The sequence below is a fragment of the Furipterus horrens genome, unplaced genomic scaffold, assembly GCF_987537825.1.
Source record: "Furipterus horrens unplaced genomic scaffold, mFurHor1.1.pri manual_scaffold_3, whole genome shotgun sequence".
NCBI lineage: Eukaryota > Metazoa > Chordata > Mammalia > Chiroptera > Furipteridae > Furipterus > Furipterus horrens.
The window spans coordinates 165,147,405-165,166,524 of NW_028327173.1; the positions used below are offsets into that span (position 1 = coordinate 165,147,405).

The 19,120-nt window shown below is 34.1% G+C and overlaps 1 protein-coding gene across 4 annotated transcripts in view; it reads right to left on the reverse strand.

The window, feature by feature from the left end:
* The window catches only part of VPS13C (vacuolar protein sorting 13 homolog C), a 182,807-nt gene that overhangs the window by 137,469 nt on the left and 26,218 nt on the right, over positions 1–19,120 (reverse strand). For 2 of the 4 annotated variants that reach the window (XM_090270691.1, XM_090270693.1), the window contains exons 7-11: positions 9,370–9,435; positions 8,988–9,097; positions 6,050–6,109; positions 1,954–2,013; positions 779–859 (exon numbers count right to left, since the gene is read on the reverse strand). In XM_090270691.1, the coding sequence (XP_090126817.1) occupies positions 779–859; positions 1,954–2,013; positions 6,050–6,109; positions 8,988–9,097; positions 9,370–9,435 (377 nt within the window). The remainder of the gene's footprint in view (positions 1–778; positions 860–1,953; positions 2,014–6,049; positions 6,110–8,987; positions 9,098–9,369; positions 9,436–19,120) is intronic. The other 2 variants (XM_090270692.1, XM_090270694.1) reach the window with 1 other exon arrangement.

The window sequence follows — 19,120 nt, forward strand, 5'->3', positions numbered from 1 at the left end:
TCATTTCACTTGCCCCACCATCTCTTTTGTTCCACATTATTGTAAGTATCCACTTTTCATCACCCATCACAATTTGTTTTAAAAACAGAATGTTTTCATTACGTTTAAGTAAAGAATCGCATGGGGAAATACAGTCAAGGATTTTTTTCATTGAACTTATGTGGAACCCAAACATCAAAGTGATTACCATAACCAACTGCATTTTCTTCCACCTTCGATATTAAAATGGCTACACAAAAATTCACCAATTTTGATAAGGGAACTAAATGATAATGGAAAAAAATACAATAAAAAAACTGTCATATGTTTTTATAAACTCTTTTCCCTTAAAATTTACTGGTAAAATTTAAACAGATAAAAATCATGTTAACATTTAAAATAAATAAATTAATGCACTCTGATGAGACAGCTGTCACAATACAATCTAACAAAACTATTTCGAATGAAGTAAAAGACAACTAAGTGCTATTAGAGCTGAGCCATCTTATGGAAAAAGAACGAATGAACTTTTTGGCCATCCCAATAAACACCATAAATGCAGTTTTGATTTAATAGTACAGGTCTCATCTTACTCTCTAGTGAATGAGTTCACAAAGGTCTTCAAAAACAAAAGTGCTTTTTTAAAAGACAGAAGAGATATCAATACTGTGTTTCACACTTCTGATTTAATTACATATAACTTCAACAAAAGACTGATATCCTGTCCTCTTTACAAGTCTCTTACATTAAATATATTTAGTAAGTGTAGTTAATTCCTCCAGGTAAAAACAGAAATTACCAAGATCTGTTCCCTTGATCCCCGGTAAGACATGCTGCAGTTTACATTCCAGTAGGCACTAAGGCTATCAAGTCGAATGAGCTATAAAAGAAAAATTGAAAGAGGTCAAGCAACTAAGACATTGAAATTATGATTCAATATTAAAAGATTTTTCTTATGTTCAGTATCCCAAAATTATCAAGTTGCCATTTTGAACTTATAAAGGAAAGAAAATAATGCAAAAATGGGGAAAATAATCACTTCTCAGCCTTTTGGCTAAGATCAAATGTAAAAATGAGGAAAAATATATGCATGTTATTCACAGACTTAATTATTAATCTAATATTTGCTAAACTGTGCTTCCAGAAACACTATTTCCAAGGGAATCCATTCATTCAATTATCAAATATTTACTGAGAATTCAGTATTTAACACACCCTGTACATGTTTTGCTGAATAAAAAAGATATAATTCCTCCACTGGCTATGAATGGCTGTTCGAAGGGAGGAGTGATGGGAGAGGATTCTATAATCAAGGAGGTGAGGAAAGCTACATACTAAATACCTCTCTTGAAAAGTCACAATGTTCATTAGCATATGTAAAGTACTGTGGAGTTCTGCAGTTTAAAACAAAGTGAAATATACCTGTTTAACTATGTACGGCTTAATACTTTAGTCAATAGTCTTACTTGACAAGAGAATATTTTTCTACAAATGTAATACTTCAGTTACCTAATGCTCCATAAAATACAACCTGGGATATGTTAATTTTGTCCAGTTTCTTTATTTGGTAGGTGAAGAACCTAAACCTCAAAATTGTTAAGCGGTTTTAGAAAGTCACATAGTAAGTAGTATTGCCAAAACTAGACCCTAGATCGGCGGTTCTCAACCTGTGGGTTGTGACCCCTTTGGGGGTCGAACGATCCTTTCACAGGGGTCGCCTGACCATCAGAAAACACATATATAATTACATATTGTTTTTGTGATTAATCAATCACTATGCTTTAGTTATGGTTGAGGGTCACCACAACATGAGGAACTGTACTAAAGGGTCATGGCATTAGGAAGGTTGAGAGCCACTGCCCTAGATATTTAACTCACACTCCAATGGCACATTCTGCTCCATCAAGTTTTCTCAAGAAAATACATTGTGTTTATACCTAGGAAAATCAAGAAATTTTTAATCTAGTCCAATACCTTGTATATAATTTTTTCTGCTTCATTTAATACACATGGAGTCCAGTGCTCATTTGCAGTCTAAAAGAAAAAAAAGAATTAATTGTGAAATGAAGTATATATATATATATCTCAAAACAGTACTCTAATATTTGTAACCTATAACAAAATAACTTAGGAAGAAAACACAAAGAGCTCAAATTGGCTACTATTAACAATCTGTTTCTTTACATATCTTTATGACAAAAATCAAAGGAACAACAGTGAAAATAGAATTGAGGAGGTTCTAATTCAAATGAGTTAATTCACCCAGAAAATTATTTTTGAGCTCCTATGTGTCTGAAGTATGGAAGGAATTCGGTATGAATAATAAAAGAGCTTGCCTATAAGCTATTTAAAAAGGTCTGCATTCTTTTTTTTTTTAATATAAATAATTATTGCAAAGTAGGAAGAAAATCAGGAGAATATAGAAGTCATAGCATGACCATTTTTCCAGGAAATCAGCATGGTCAGCAATGCCAAATGCTGTCATGAAATAAACTAAATTAAACTTATTTAACAGCCAGGGCTTTGCTGATGAACTTGTTAAGAACAGTTTGAGTGGCATATTAGAGTCAGAGTGCAAAAGGATAAGGAGTCAGAAGGAGGCGGAGAGAGAAAGATAGAAAAGGCAGGAGAAGGTTTAGAACAGGCTTTTAAATTTTTGTTGTAAAGGAGACACCTGAATACATTTAAATACTCACAAAAAGGAATGGTGGACAGCGGAAGGGAGGATGGAGGGAAGGGAGTTGAAGGAAACTGATGGAAAGAAAAAAAGAAGGGAGGAAGAGGGGAGGGCTCCTGAGGACTGCGGAAGGAGAGGATCCAGATCAAAGGTGGGGAGATTACCTCACAGAGTTCAATTATAAATGGAAAGACAGAAGAAAGAAACAGTATGGTTATAAACAGAGGTAAATTTACTGTTATTATAATAGTCAATGTAGTAGTTGAAGCAAGAAACAATTGAGCCAATGTGCCAAATGCTTTATCAGTACTGTATTTTATTTTATATCGCATCAGTGAATGAATAAATGCTAGATAGCAGGAGCTCAACATGGTAACCAGTACAATATGTTACAGGTTCTTTGATAAAATATAATGAGAAGCATAAAAGAAGGAATGATAAATTCTAAGAGGGAAATAATAAAGGCATGAGGGAGAAGACAAGCTAATTATCACACACGTATTAAAACCTGAATAGAACTGCCAGGCATACAAAGGGAAGAGTGTAATATATACAAAGAAAACAGTGTAGGGTCTGAGCAAAAATACAGAGAATCAAATAACAGCACACACTAAGAGCTGGGCACCATTCCTACACACTAGTATGCCTGTCCATTATTAGTCAATAGCAAGTACTTGACTATTTCATATTTTTTGTTTTATCTGCTAGAAGCTTACTGTTAGTCTAAAATTTCTGGGACAAGTATGTCTCTGTCTTTCAGAACACAGACACTGGTCTCTTTAAAGGCATTCTTTATCAAAAATTACTTCTTTTGGAAACATGCAGAGGACAAACAGTATATTAAATATTAGCTTCCTGACTTCCTTTTCTGTTTCTGTAGTTCTTTCTCTTTAATGTTTCTGTTTTGGTCTTCCACTCAATGTATATCTCTACTTTCTGTGCACATGTTTCCTTCTCAAGGCGTCCATGTAAACGCGTCCTTTTTTCTCTTTCTCTGGCAGTCCACTTCTTTTTCATTTTTCCTCTTTCTTCTCTACTAAGGCGCTATCCACATAACTAATCATAAGGCAAACATGTACTCAGTATGATTTACTGTTTATTGTCCTTTAAAACATGTTTTCTACCACTTAGTTGTCCATAATAGAAAAAAATGGCTAACCTGGATATATACACTCACTATCCTTAAAGACCTTTAAGAGAAAAACCAAACTGCAATATAAAATATTTAATCCAATTAGGTCAAAGATTTTTCTTCACGTTGTATATTTTTCTCCCTATTTGATCTCTCCAGAGTTTGGCATTCTAAACAAGTAAGTAATGACTTAAGTTTCTTTGCATAGACCTAATAAGACCAGTTGTTAATAGAGGTTCCTTTTTTTTTACCAAGTCTTTGACTGGAATGTCAAGCCTAAAGGAGACATACTTGGGCTCACGTTGTTACCAAAAAGCCCTGAGGAACTGGGAATGACTTTCAAAGGTAATAAAAGCCCGCGAGATAAAAGGCCTGCTACCATGGTTGGTTGTGCGGTCCACAGCAATCTCCCCAGGGAAGGAACGAAGGTTGTTTTCCTGAAAGATGGCTAGAAGGGACCTTAAGGCACAATGGAAAACCAGAAAGACTTGGAAAGGACAGGTGTGTACAGGCAAGGATGAATGCCAGGTATGTGGCCCAGCTTCTGTGCCCTGAAGAGCAGACTGAGGGTCACCCTAAATGTTCCTTGGGTAAGTTCCAGCAAAGCAGAACTAAAGATCATAAGTGATCATTTACTGCTCTTGTTATGTTTATGCAAATGAACGGATAAATTAAAAATGGACTTAATGTAGTCCCTTTAAAGACAAGGAGGGTAATCTTAGGGAGAAAAATCACTATTCAAGGAAAATCACAATGATCAGTAGTAGACTGTAAAGTAGGGCAGCTAACTGTCTTAAAAGTTTCTTCTCATTTAAAATATGGTTTCACCTGAAAATTAAACCATGTCTGAGATATCACCAAAGAGATTCCAGTTGCAGGCAAGTAGAATGTCAAGTGCCTTGCAACTGGATGTCTTCCCAATAAGACAGTCTTACAGATTTAGAGACTTGTTTGTTGGTTATGTTACATAAATTAACATGTGTTTTCTGTTTTCAAAGGGCATAAGCCTATGACTGCATTACCTGAGTGATTGTCTGTATGCATAAACCTGACTTAATCCTCTCTGCAGTGCTGCCTCCTGAGACTCAATGGTTTGGCTGAACTAAATGGCTGGGTTGGTGAAGAACGGGGTGGTTTGTGGGCTTCACTTTAAAACTGGTATCTCTTTTCTATCCTAATGGCTTGGACAGAAAGGGCCTAGAGGTCTGAGATGGGGGAAACATAAACTATTTCCCTCAGCCCAAACTAAATATAATGGGCAAAAGGGTTTTGGACAGACGAGATGTGCCTAGCACACCTTCCTCCAAAGAAGCCCTTTTTTTTTTTTTTCCCTAATGTAGAACATTGAAAAATTAATCCCTGCCTTTTGTCATCTAGTGATTATGGATTGAATGATTTCTTTTAACCCTTTTTGCCAAATCTGTTGCCCCCAGAACACAACAAGGAAGCCAGCCTGTTAAACCAAGCACGCCGTTGTCCGGAGACAGCCAACTGACCTGGAGTCTGCACAATCCTTCCCCATGTGGGAAGGCCACCCTCCCTTCCACACCCCCACTATTATTAGGGATTTCTGGACCCAAGGGTAGGTAGGACGACGACCATGTCCAGCTTGAAGCAGCTAGAGGAGCTTGAGACCTTCGCCCATTGTCCTTTACAAGATTACAAAGGGTCTTAATATCTGAGAGGGAGGGAGAGTTATTTTTTATGAACCATGGGTATGGACTTGGGGGGGGGTTGCTGGGGGAGGGAGATGCTGGGTGGAGGGGAGTAAAGGGGAAAAATTGGAACTATTGTAACAATATAATCAATAAAGAAAAGCTGGGGGAAAAAAAGGAAAAAATAAAATATTTAATCAAAATAAATTACTTATATACATCTCAGATGATACACACACATGTACATATAAACACATACACACATACAGGTTATTTGGAAATTCCATTTTACCTAAACAAGAATAAGAACATGATTCTATGGGAATGTATCTTCCCCCACTTTCTCACATGTTTAAAAGACAGCTTTTAATTATTTCAGAATGTTTGATATTGATATTTGGATTTTGTTAAATTCAAAGACAAATCAAAATAATTAAGAGAATGTAACAGCATCACTAAAAATTTTGAACTTCTAGAAAAGCATTAGAAATATTATACGTAAAATAAAATAGCTATTTGTAGCAAGAGTTGATTTCAGGCAATTGATCCCATGACTTAGGAATATTTTACAGGTTCTACAAATATATAAAATAAGTCCAACATTACCAACAGACTAAGTTCTCCCAGTGTGACACCAAATGAAAGAGGCCGCTTTGGGTCAGTAACCTATTGAAGAAGAAAAGGTGACATTAAAATACACTGACAGTGAAGGTGAACCCATGCTCCACTCTACATTAGGCAACATAAGGAAATCAGGTTACAAATGAGTCACACAAACCAAATGGATTTGTGACAAAGAAAGAGGAGGAAGGCGATAGCATGGCTGAAATTATCCATATTTTGTAGGCATGACACTCATATACTTTCCCAGTGAAGAAACTATTTTCTTACTAGAAGTGAGAAGACTTACAACTTAACTGGTTCTTATTAAGATAGTTAAAAAGTCTCTTTATGTATAACATTAAAGATGTTTTTCATAAATAAATGAAACAAAACATCATAGATAATAACACTGCCACTAAATTATTTTTGAAATAATTAAGATTTTCGCACTTAGAAATGTGAACTGTCTCTTTAAGCTTTAATTTCCTTGACACTTCAAAAATTTCTTTTGATAGGAAATGCCTGAGATTCTTAATATTTCATTTCCCTAGTTTCTTAATCCCAAATCTGCCAATATTAAACTTTTGTTCTATTTCTCATCTTTAATGCGTAAGTTAAATCTACCCACAGTGCTTAAACTGTAACAGAATATATACAATGTCACTGTTCTAGACGTCTAAAAGATGTCCAAAAGTCATAGTTTTTTCGTTGTGACAGAATCTAGGGCAACTAGAAAGAGGAGGGAAAACAACAGGAAAGACTGTTTCCTTTTTAAATAGTAAAGATGCATGATCTGATATAGCTAAAAAGTACAAATAGCTTTTTGAGCTTTGTTTTTAATATCAGATACATTATGATTGTGGCAACATATTTTCCCTTATTCCCACACTCATCTTTTTACACCTACAGATAACTAACTCAAAATAACATGTAGCTAACTAGAAGTAACTTTAATAAAACACAACTCTTTAGCTGCCAATGTACTACCCACAAACTACTATCATCCAATGAGCATATTTGTGATAAATTATTATACTGGTTTTGCCAAAAAGTGCTTTTAGTTTTTTTTCCGTATGATGGATCTAGTAGTGCTTAGTTGTATTTAACCTCATTTGAAACAATTTTGTTAGAATTTATTGTGACAGCTGTCATAGCAGCATGCATTTAAAAATAACATCACAATTGGTGATTTTCTGTGCAGCCATTTTTATACTGAAGAAAATATGCAACATTTTCAGCATGCTTTATTATTTCAAGAACAGTAAAAACACAACTGAAGTGCAACAAGATTTGTGCAGTATACGGAGAAGGTGCTGTGACTGATCAAATGTGTCAAAAGTGGTTTGCAAAGTTTCTTGGTACTATTGGCATTTTGGCCAGATAATTCTTTGCTGTGGGGCTGTCATATGCATTAGGAGATGGTTAGCAGGCCCCTGGCCTCTACCCACTGGAAACCAATAGCTGGAGATAGTCAACATTCTCAAAATAACCAAATCAAGAGTCATTGCTGAAAATGAAATATGTATCTTTCTTTTAATGGAAAAAAACTAAACTGACTTTTTGGCCAACCCAGTACTTTCCCTAACCCCACTTCCTACACTAGATTTTTCATTATCCCTTTAGGTACAATAATTAAGGTAATCACATTGAAAGACAAATCTTCAATAACAATTCCTTTGCATTTTTAAATTCTTTTCCTTTTAGAATATTTTAATATATTTTGTCACTGGCATTAATTTAAACATAAACGTTATTTATCCCACTCCTGTGCATCTCTGTAGTCTTTTCATTAAAGAAACAGAAACAACATACTTCTCTAATTGTACTTGCTCAGTAACAAATGTTTAGTTTGTTCAAACTGAGGTTCTCATTCATCAATATGCTATTCGTTTTAAGAATAATTCTCTCACTTCCATATATGTGTTGACTAGATTTTATTTTCCTAAGTTTGTTTTACATAAGAGCACTAATGAGTAGTTAGGTTTTTTAAACATTTATTTGTTAACAAAACTCGGTTTAATTACTACATAAGACCGAAAGATAAAGGCAGTATAATTTAAGAGATGATATATATTTAAAAACTAAAGAAAATTTTTTTTTACAGAAAATCTGCAACTATGTCTTGCTGAACATTAAGTTACATAAGAAATTTACCAGAAAAGGGAAATAAAATCTATATATATATCAGTACTATTTTAATCCAAAGCAAACTTAAAGCAAATTAAAAACAAAAAAGAATGCAAACTCAGCTTTAAAATAGCATATTTCTGATTTCTTAGGTAAATGAAAAAATTCAAGTTTCTTACATATGTTTCAAACTTTAAAACAAAGCAATATTTGTTACATTTTAACTAAAATTAACAAAAATCAATAAATCAATTAATAAAATCAGTAATACACTTCTTAATCAACTAATATTAAACTTTGGGTTATAAGTAAAGTTAGATCTTTAAATATATTGTTGCACATGTACATGAGCAGATGTGGGTGTTCAATCCAACTTGATGAAACAGAAAGAGAATGCGCCTAGAAGGCAAGTGACCTGAGTTTTAGTTCCCTCTTTACCAACTACCATTATAGCTGATATTTTATCACCTCTTGGAATAATTTTTTGTCAGTATACAAAGAAAATTAGTTCTTAAAGTTATAGTAGTATAAGTCTCAAGACAAACAAAATTCAAAATAAGTACTTCAGACAAAATGAAATCTCTTATATTAGCTTTAGAAAGGAGAGTTTTTGTGGTTTTTTATTACATATTTACACACCTAAGTGTCCCATGATAAAAGCCCAACACAGGAAAGGAGAAATGGCAGTGTACTCATCAGGAAAAAAATCAATCTTGGATTTAAAACCGGACACAAATAATTCATATGCAGACATATCAAAATTAATATAAAATACAAACCGAGTTACTAACCTAAGGAACCTAAAATTACTTACATCATCTTCATATTTAATGTGAATGTCTGTGATTTTTACTTGCACATTTTTTATTACTTGAGTTGCCAACTTTTCCAAAAATGTATCTTTTCTGGCTTCTTTTGGTTTATCTATAAAAAACAGAAATATACAAGCATAAGAGTTGAAATTATCACAACCTCATAATCAATGACAAAAAGATAGCTAAGGGCACTACTCAGTGGAAATTACAGCCTTTTCTAGTGTCCTTGTTTTATTTTATTTTAGATTGGAATGTGCACTTCTAATTTATAACTTATTTTTGAAGTTACATTGTAATCTAACATTCATTTTACCTTAGAAGACAGATATTAAGTGGCAATGTGTATAAGTAACACATGGCATAAAAACTACTTTTACCTACCTTTTGAGCGACCAAGACCTTTAAAAGGTTTCTTAAAATGTTTTTTGTGCTTTTTACGCTTACGTCCTTCTCAGTGGAAGCATTTTAGTGAGAAAAGGATAAAATTCACGTTAGCAGACTAGAGAGGACAGAAAAGAACACAAGAGAATTCTTCCTGACATAAAATTCTAGTACAATTTACCTTATTTTATTCTAAACAGATCTGTTATTTCGGTATAAGCAGAAATTCACAATCCTTCCTTAGTCTAGAATAACCACCCTTCTTTAATCTAGAAAAGAGCTTGGCAAGTACAAAAATTGGGTGAAATACCCATACCCAATGCCCTTTATAATATTTATGACTTTTCACAACACAAAGTTTAATTTTAATTTCAATGTTACCAAAATATTGGAAATGTAATGACAGAATATAAAACTTTCAGATGAAGTTTTTAATTAACATATGGTAGGGACAAAGGAACACAAATGTGATGAATGAGTAGGTTGCCGATAACTTCCTCTGCATGACAGACCTCAAAAGAAAAATCCTTGAATAACTTAAGGATATAAATACAAAAAGGGCATGAAGTGTGCATTGAACAGTACATTGCAACTGGTTTAATAATTTCATTAAAACATAATCCTCTTTTATTTGGCACTGCCTCAATTTATGGCAGTTCCTATCTTATCCAAATTATAAATCTTCAAATTCAACAAGACATCAGCTCTAGTCTGTACTTTTGAGGCAGCCTCTGTATGGTCTCCTCTGCCTCTAGTTTCCTCTCTACCCTCACTAAACATCCTTCTATTCTACTACAAGACTGTTATCTTCTAAAACACTATTAACAGCTTCCTAATCCGCTGTTCAAAATTCTTTCAAAAACAGCCTTCCAAATAAAGTATTTGTATGACAAAAGATCCTTTTATGACCTGACTCCATCTCCCTATTCTGTTCTATCTCCTGCCACTCATCCTTGCACTAGATAATTCAGAAAAATGTATACTTTACAAGACAAAATAAAACTTTCTAACGCCTAATACCTCTACATGTGTCATTCATTCCCTGTTGCCCTCCCTGAAGTTCTTCACTATGCAAACTCCCAGGAAGCTTCCAAATACCAGGCCCAGCACTAAGGTCTATGTGAAGCCTCTTGCACTATTCCAAGCAGCTCCAGGCCAGCTACCCCCGCATCAGACTTCATTAAATGTTTGCACAACTGTCTTGCCACCAGGCTTCATGAGGACAGGATTTATCCTAATATCTGGGCACAGAGCATATAACTGTTCAAATGAATCAAAAAATGTACATATGAACATTATAATAAAATACATAAGCCCACTTAATGTTATAGGTATTTAAAAGAATATACATGAAATTTGCTTGAAATTTTTAATTTGTTCTTCTTCAATATTTTAAAGCAAATAGTCCTTTCATTACAAACACTAAGAACCAAATCCTGAATTACGAGAATAAAAGCCTGAGGGTTTCTTTTTGTAAATTTATTGGGGTGACATTTGTTAACAGGATCATATAGGTTTCAAGTGTACATTTCTATGATACATGATCTGTATATTGCATTATGTTCCCACCACTGAAAGTCAAATCGCCTCCTGTCATCATATATTTGGCCCCCTATATCCTTTGCTACCCTCACCCCCTTCCCTCTGATAACCACCATATTGTTGTCTGTGTCTGCGTTTCAGTTTTACATCCCACTTGAGTGAAATCATATGATTCTTGGCTTTTTCTGACTGACTTATTTCACTTAGCATAATGTTCTCAAGGTCCATCCACGTAGCCACAAATGGCAGTATTTCATCTTTTCTTATGGCTGAGTAATAATCCATAGTATGTATCATATGCACAACATCTTTATCCAGTCCTCTATCGAAGGACACTTTGGTTGTCTCCACGTCTTGGCCATCATGAATCAAGTTACAATGAACATAGGGGTGCACTATCTTTGCAAATAAATGTTTTCAAGTTTCTCAGGTAGATACTCAGAAGAGGGATTGCTATGTCATATGCTAACACTGTTAATTTTTTGAGGAATGACCATACTGTTTTCCATAGTAGCTGTACCAGTTTACATTCCCACCAGCAGTGAATGATGGTTCCTTTTCTTCCACAACCGCTCCAACATTTGTCATAACCTGTCTTGTTGATAATAGTCATTCTAACAGGTGTGAGGTGGCATCTCATTGTAGTTTTGATTTGCATTTCCCTAATAGCTAGTGAAGTTGACTATGTTTTCATAGAATTGCTCACTGTTTCTGTATCTTCTTGGAAGAGCTGTCTGTTCAGAACTTCTATTTTTTAGATAGTTTGATGTTGAATAGTATGAGTTCTTTATATATTTTGGATATTAACCCTTGTCAGAGTTGTTTGCAAATATCATTCGCCATTCAGTTGGTTGCCTTTTTGTTTTGTTGTTAGTTTCTTTTGCTGTGCAGAAGCTTTTTAGTTTGATATAGTCTAATTCTTTTATTTTTGCCTTTACTTCCCTTGCCTTTGGGGTCAAATTCATAAGTTTAGTACCTATGTTTTCTTCTGTGTAATTTACTGTTCTAGATCTTGTATTTGGGTCTTTGATCCATTTTGAATTATTTTTGTACATGGGGACAAACTGTAGTCTAGTATCATTCTTTTGCATGTGGCTTTCCAATTTTCCCAGCACCATTTATTGAAGAGGCTTTCTTTTCTCCACTGTGTTTTTGGCTTCTTTGTCAAAAATTATTTGCCCATATACATGCAGTTTTATTTCTGGGCTTTCAATTCTGTTTCATTGGTCTGTGTGTTTTTCTGTCAATACCATGCTATTCTGATTATCATAGCTCTGTAGTACAATTTAGAGTCAGGTAGCATAACTCTGGCTTTGTTCTTTTTCTTAGCGTTGCTTTGGCTCTTCAGGATCTTTTACGGTTCCATACAAATCTGATGTGGGTTTTTTTGGTCTATTTCTTTAAAAAATGACATTGGGATTTTGATGGGTACAGCATTAAATCTGTATATTGTTTTTGGTAATATGGACATTTTAACTATGTTAGTTCTTCCAATCCATGAACATGGAACATCTTTCCATTTCATGTCTTTTTCTATCTCTTTTAATAATGCTTTGTAGTTTTCAGTATATAGGTTCTTCACATTCTTTGTTTATTCCTAGGTATTTTATTCTTTTAACCAAAAGAATTTTGTTTTTGCAAAAGGATTTTTCTTTTTTATTTCTATTTCTGAAGTTTCATTGTTAGTATAAAGAAAAGCAGTGAATTTTTGTGCACTGATTTTGTATCTTGCAACTTCACTGTATTTGTTTATTGCTTCTCATAGTTTTTTGGTGGGATCTTTAGGGTTTTCTATATAAAGAATCATGTTATCTGCAAAAAGTGACACTTTTACTCCTTCCTTCCCAAATTAGATGCCTTTTATTTCTTTCTTTTGCCTGTTTGCTCTGGCTAGGACTTCCAGACTATGTTGAATAAGAGCAGTGAGAGTGTGCATCCTTGTCTTGTTCCTGATTTTAGAGGAAAAGCTTTCAGTTTTTCACCACTGAGTATAATACTGGCTGATGGTTTGTCATATATGGCCTTTATTATGTTGAAGTACTTTCCTTCCATACCCATTTTATTGAGTGTTTTTATCACAAATGGATATTATATCTTATCAAATGCTTTTTCTACATCTATTGATAAGATTACATGATTTTTATCCTTTGTTTTGTTAATGTGGTGTATTACATTGATTGATTTGTGTATGTTGAACCATTCTTGTGCCCCAGGAATGAACCCCATTTGATTGTGATGTATTATTTTTTTAACATACTGTTGTATTTGATTTGCTAGTATTTTGTTTAGGATTTCTGCATCTATGTTTTGCAGACACATTGGTCTGTGTGTTATTCTTGCCAGGTTTTGGTTATCAGGGTTATGGTAGCCACATAAAATGTGTTAGTGAGTACTGCCTCTCCTTCAGTTTTTTGGAAGAGTTTGAGAAGATAGTATCAAATCATCTTTTAAAAGCCTGAGATTCAAGAAGAAAATATTTAATAAATATATCATATAACAGGATCTGGACTTTGCTATTTCCAGTATTTCTTGCTATAGTGATGACCCCTGAATCTTTGTCATTCATAAAACATTCAGAAAAAGACTGAGTTCTCAAAGAAATACTATTTGAAAGAAACAAGAAGGGAAAGCCAGAGTAGCCACTTGGCTAGAACAGCTTTCAGCTGACTGGGTTTAGATTTTCCCCATAACTCATTTTCTCACCTGACCTACTTCTGATTTCACATTAGTTCTACCACTGTATTCTGCCTTTGATCTCACTATGTTTAAACCTCCCCAAATAGTTCCAAAATCTAATCTGAGTACTACATAGTTTTTTAGAGAAAGAGTATTTAATCTGATGAATAATAAATTTATGATTCTCAATCACTCTCTAAAGCAGGTTTCAAATATTTTGGTGTCAGGGTCCCTTTATTTTTTTTTTTTTTTTTTTTTTTTTTTTTTTTCTTTTTTTTTTTTTTTTTATTTTGGTTTTTCAATTACAGTTGTCCCCTTTTCCCCCAATTTCTCTCCCCCACCCAGCCCACCCCCTCTCCCGCAATCATATCCCTCCCCGCTGTCCATGTCCATGAGTCCTTCCAGGGTCCCTTTAAACACACATAAATATGAGAACCTTAAACATCTTTTTATTGGTGTGGATTACAACTATTGCTATTTCCATACTGGAAATTAGAACTGAGAAAATTTTTAAATGTTTACTTATTAACTTATTTAAAAAAAAATTATGTGATAGTATAGGTAAAATATATTTATGAAAAATAACTATATTTTCCAAAAAGTTACAGTGAGAAAAATGACATGCTTTTAGATTCCTACAACTCTCTTTAATGTCCAGCTTAATAGAAAACAGCTGGATTTGCATGTTTTTGCCTTTGATATGTTGAGATATGTTGTTTAGGTTGAAGCATATGAAGAAAATATGATTTAACCACAGGTATATAACAGTAAAAGGGAGAAACATCTTTTCATGTAATTATAAATATTACACCCAAACTCAAAACTCAATAAGTGGTAGTTTCTTAAAGGTCAGTTTCATCTTAGAATCTGAAAGTCTATTAATAAATTTTCATCCAAATTAAAATCACTTTGCACTTTAAATGGATTTTTACACAACCTAAGTTTTTATCATGCATTGGTAGTATAAAAATATTACTTTAACTATGCAGATCATCCAAATGTTGAGTCATTTCATTATTTAGTATAAAAAATCACATGTTAGCATCGCTAACAATCTCATCAGAAAAATCTTTAAGTACTAGGAAGCTGTCAAGCTCAAGGTGGCAAGTACGAGTTTCCTAATAATTCTAATTTTTGCTCAAAAGCTCAAATCTCATCGTGGCAACAAACACTGTCAGTTGTTTTCCTTGTTTTTTTTTTGAAGTACTATATTTACCAAACACCCAATGTCAGTCATTCTTCCAACTAAAAATGGTTTTCCTTGAAAAAAGCAACTAGTTCAGGTATAATACAAACAACGATACAAGTGTTTTTCCTTGAGACACTTACCGTACACTTCAGTGTGTATAAGTGCTTTATGTATACTTCCTCTTTTGTCACATGAAATAAAGAATCATGGACCCAAGAGGTGAAGTTTATTAAAATTTTCCTACTTCATCAAGGGCATTTGTAAGTAAAATTGGTTATTTTTGTTGTTATTGTTTAGTTTTATTTTGTTCTTTTTACTGTGAGTGCATGGGAGTCAGAAATATAATGGCTACGAGTACTGTTTGGTGCCTCTGCCTTGCTTGATTCATGCTAAGGCAGCCAGCAATTTTACTCAATATTCCCTTTGCACCATCAGCACCAAAGTCAACACAGTGAAAAATCAAATAATGCCTTAGTATTATAATGAAAATAGTTTTGACTTTTTGATAGCCATGGCTCTAGAATAAAAAAAAAAAAATGACATCAAAAAAGAAGGAATATATTTAGGAAGTAAAAAGGTGAAAGGAACATAAAGTACACATTAAGTTCTAACCTGGTTCTAAGTCTGGTTTTTCACCCAGGCTAATATACATTTCTTGAAAAAACAGGAAACTGTGAAACACTTAGGTTTTCCTTCATAGCAACCTTTGTATGTTTGTTTTTTTTAACAATGCTATCCAATGATTCTGTTGTATATTTAAATGGACCGATGAAATTCATTTGTATCTTGGAGGCAGGTTACTCCTAGTAGGATTAGATGACAGACTACAGAAAGGTGGTTCAATTCGTCGGCAGCCGTCTGTCTCGAGAGACGATGGTGTAGCTTCTTAAGAGTCTATCTGCACCGCCGAGAATGGCTGTGCAGTCCGACTCGGGAGTGACACGGTATCTGTCTCCTCCCGTGTTGAATCGACATCTTGCATGAAGCTACAGAGCCTGGGCAGGGTGATATGGAGGGTCTGCTGTTGCCCATGCAGCAGACCCCCCCTCTCTTCGCAGCTGAAGGATCCAAGGGAAAGACGGAGTCAATACAGCTTGGCTTCAGGTGCGCCGCAGGAGTTGCCGGTGTTGACTACAACGTCAAACCGCCTTAGGGACTCCGGCTCCGGATTTTCTGTCGGGGTTTACTCCCTTAGCCTTTCCCCTGAAGAGGTATGCCGCAAGGCAGCGGAGGTTTTTTGGAGTCAGAGTTTTCCTTCTCTGGGTGGTTCAATTATAACCAACAAAATTGGACAATGAGCTGTATGTATCGCCATGCTAAAATATACAATCCTCCAACACTAAAACATACATCTTCCAAAACTAAATCATAAAGAAACAGAAAATCTGAATAGACCAAATTACTAGTAAGAAACTTGAATCAGTAATCAAAAAACTCCCAACAAACTAAAGTCCAAGACCAGATAGGTTCATGGTGAATTCTATCAAATATTCAAAGCAGATTTAATACCTATCCTGTTAAACTCTTTTTTAAAAAAATTATAAAGGAAATATGCTCCCAAACTCATTTTATAAAGCCAACATTACCCTGATAACAAAACCAGACAGACACTAAAAAAGAAAATTACAGACCAATATCCCTGATGAACATATGTAAATATCCTGAACAAAATATTAACAAACCAAATCCAACATTAAAAGGATAATATACCATTATTGAGCAGGAATTATATAATCGTACAAGTATAGGTCAACATCCGCAAATCAATGGTCTTAACAAAATGAAAGATAAAAATCATATGATCATTTCAATAGATGCAGAAAAGCATTTGACAAGTTCCACACCCATTTATGACTCACAAAAAACCTCTCAATAAACTGGGTATAGACAGAACATACCTCAACATAATAAAGGCCATTAAGCCCACAGATAACATCATACTCAACGGTGAAAAGCTGAAAGCTTTTTCCTTAAGACCAGGGACAAGACAAGGACACCCACTTTCACCACTTTTATTCAATATAGTATTGGAAGTCCTAGCCAGAGCAATCAGGCATGACAAAGAAAAGGCATCCACATTGAAAATAAAAAAGTCAAACTCACTAATTGCCAATGACATGTTTTTATATAAAGCAAACTTTTAAAGAGTCCACCAAAAAAATGTTAGAATAAATTTAGTTAAGTTGCAAGATAAAAAAATCAATATGCAAAAATCTTTTGTGCTTGCATACACTAATAATGAACTACCAGAAAGAGAATTTTTTTTTAAAAAATATCATTTACAATTGCATCAAAAAGAATACAATACCTAGGAATAAATTTAACCAAGGAGGTGAAAGACCTGTACACTGAAAACTATAAGATACTGATGGAAGAAACTGAAGGAGACAAAAACAATGGAAAGATATTCCATGCTCATGGAGTGGAAAAATTAGTATTATAAAACTGTCTATATTACCCAAAGCAATCTACACATTCCATGCAATCCCAATCAAAATTCCAAAGGCATTTTCACAGAAATAGAATAAACAATACTAAAATTTGTATGAAACCAAAAAAGACCTCAAATAGTAAAAGCAATCTTGAGAAAGAAAGAAAAAGCTGAAGGCATCATACTCCCTGATTTAAAACTATATTGCAAAGCTATGATAAGAAAACTGGTATTGGCATAAAAACAGACACATAGATCAATGGAACAGAATAGAGCCCAGAAATAAGCCCATACATATATTGTCAATTAATTTATGACAAAGAAGGCAAGAATATACAATGGGAAAAGGATAGTCTCTTCAATAAACATTGCTGGAAAAACTGAAACTAGACTACTGTCTTACATCATAAACGAAAATTATCTCAAAAAAATTAATGACTTAAATGTAAGACAGAATCCATAAAACTCCTAGAAGAAAATATAGGTAGGTAAGCTCCTTGGCATTGCTCTCGGTAATTTTTTTGATTCTGACTCCAAAAGCAATGGCAACAAAAACAAAAATAAATAAATGGGACTATAGCAAATGTAAAAGCTTCTACGGAGCAAAGGAAAACATCAGCAAAATAAAAATGCAGCCTACTAAATGGGAGAAGGTAGTTGCAAATCCTATATCTGGTAAGGGGTTAATATCCAAAATATAGAAAGAAGTCATCATGAAGCTCAATAACCAAAAAATAAACAATCCAATTAAAACACAGGCAGAGGATGTGAAGAGACACTTTTTCAAACAAGACTTACAGATGGCCAATACGCATATGCAAAAATGTTCAACATCACCTACCAACAGGAAAATGTGAAGCAAACCACAATGAGGTATCATCTCACACACGTCAGAATGACTATTATCAAAAGAACAAGAAATAACAAGTGTTGGCAGAAGTGTGGAAAAAGGGAACCTTCATGCACAGTTGGTGGGAATGCAAACTCGTGCAGCCTCTATGGAAAAGGTATGAAGGTTCCTCGAAAAAGTAAAACTAGAACTACCATAAGCCCCAGCAATTCCCCTTCTGGATATTTAAGTGGGAAAAAACAACAACAACACTATTTGAAGAGATTTGTGCACCCTGGTTTCACTGCAGTGTTATTCACAATACTCAAGGTATGGGAACAACCTAAATGTCCATCAGTGGATGAATGGATAGAAAAAATGTGGTATATATAAACATGGGATACTACTCAGCCAAAAAAAAAGAACAAAATCCTTCTATTTGCAACAACATGGATGGACCTTGAAGGTATTTTGCCAAGTGAAAGAATTCAGACAGAGAAAGAAAATACAATATGCTTTTCACTTATATGTGAAATCTTAAAAAAATAAAAGAACAAAAAACTCAAAGATACAGAGAACTGTGGTGGCTGCCACCAGGAAGGAAGGCTAGGGGATGAAATGGGTGAAGGGAATCAAGAGGTACAAACTTCCAGATATAAAATACGTAAGTCACGGGGACATAATGTACAGCATGGTGACTATAATCAATGATGCTATGCAACAAATTTAAAAGGTGCAAAGTAAATATTAAAAGTTCACAAGAAAAATAAAATTTTTGTAACTTCATATCGCAATGGACAGTGGCTGGACTTACTGTGGGGATAACTTTGCAGTATATACAAATGTCAAATTACTACAGAATGTAGTATGTCAATTATATCAATACTTCAATAAAAAAAAGTCATAGAATTTTTTTAAAAGGCAAGTCATCTATAGATCAAATTGTAAGCTTTACAAGAGTAGTGAATGGTGTTTGTTTTACCCCATGAACATGGAATGAACATATAGCACTAAATGTATAGTGAATGAATAAATGACTGCAGAAGGCAGGAAAAAGAAATTACGGTAAAGGGGAAAAACATAA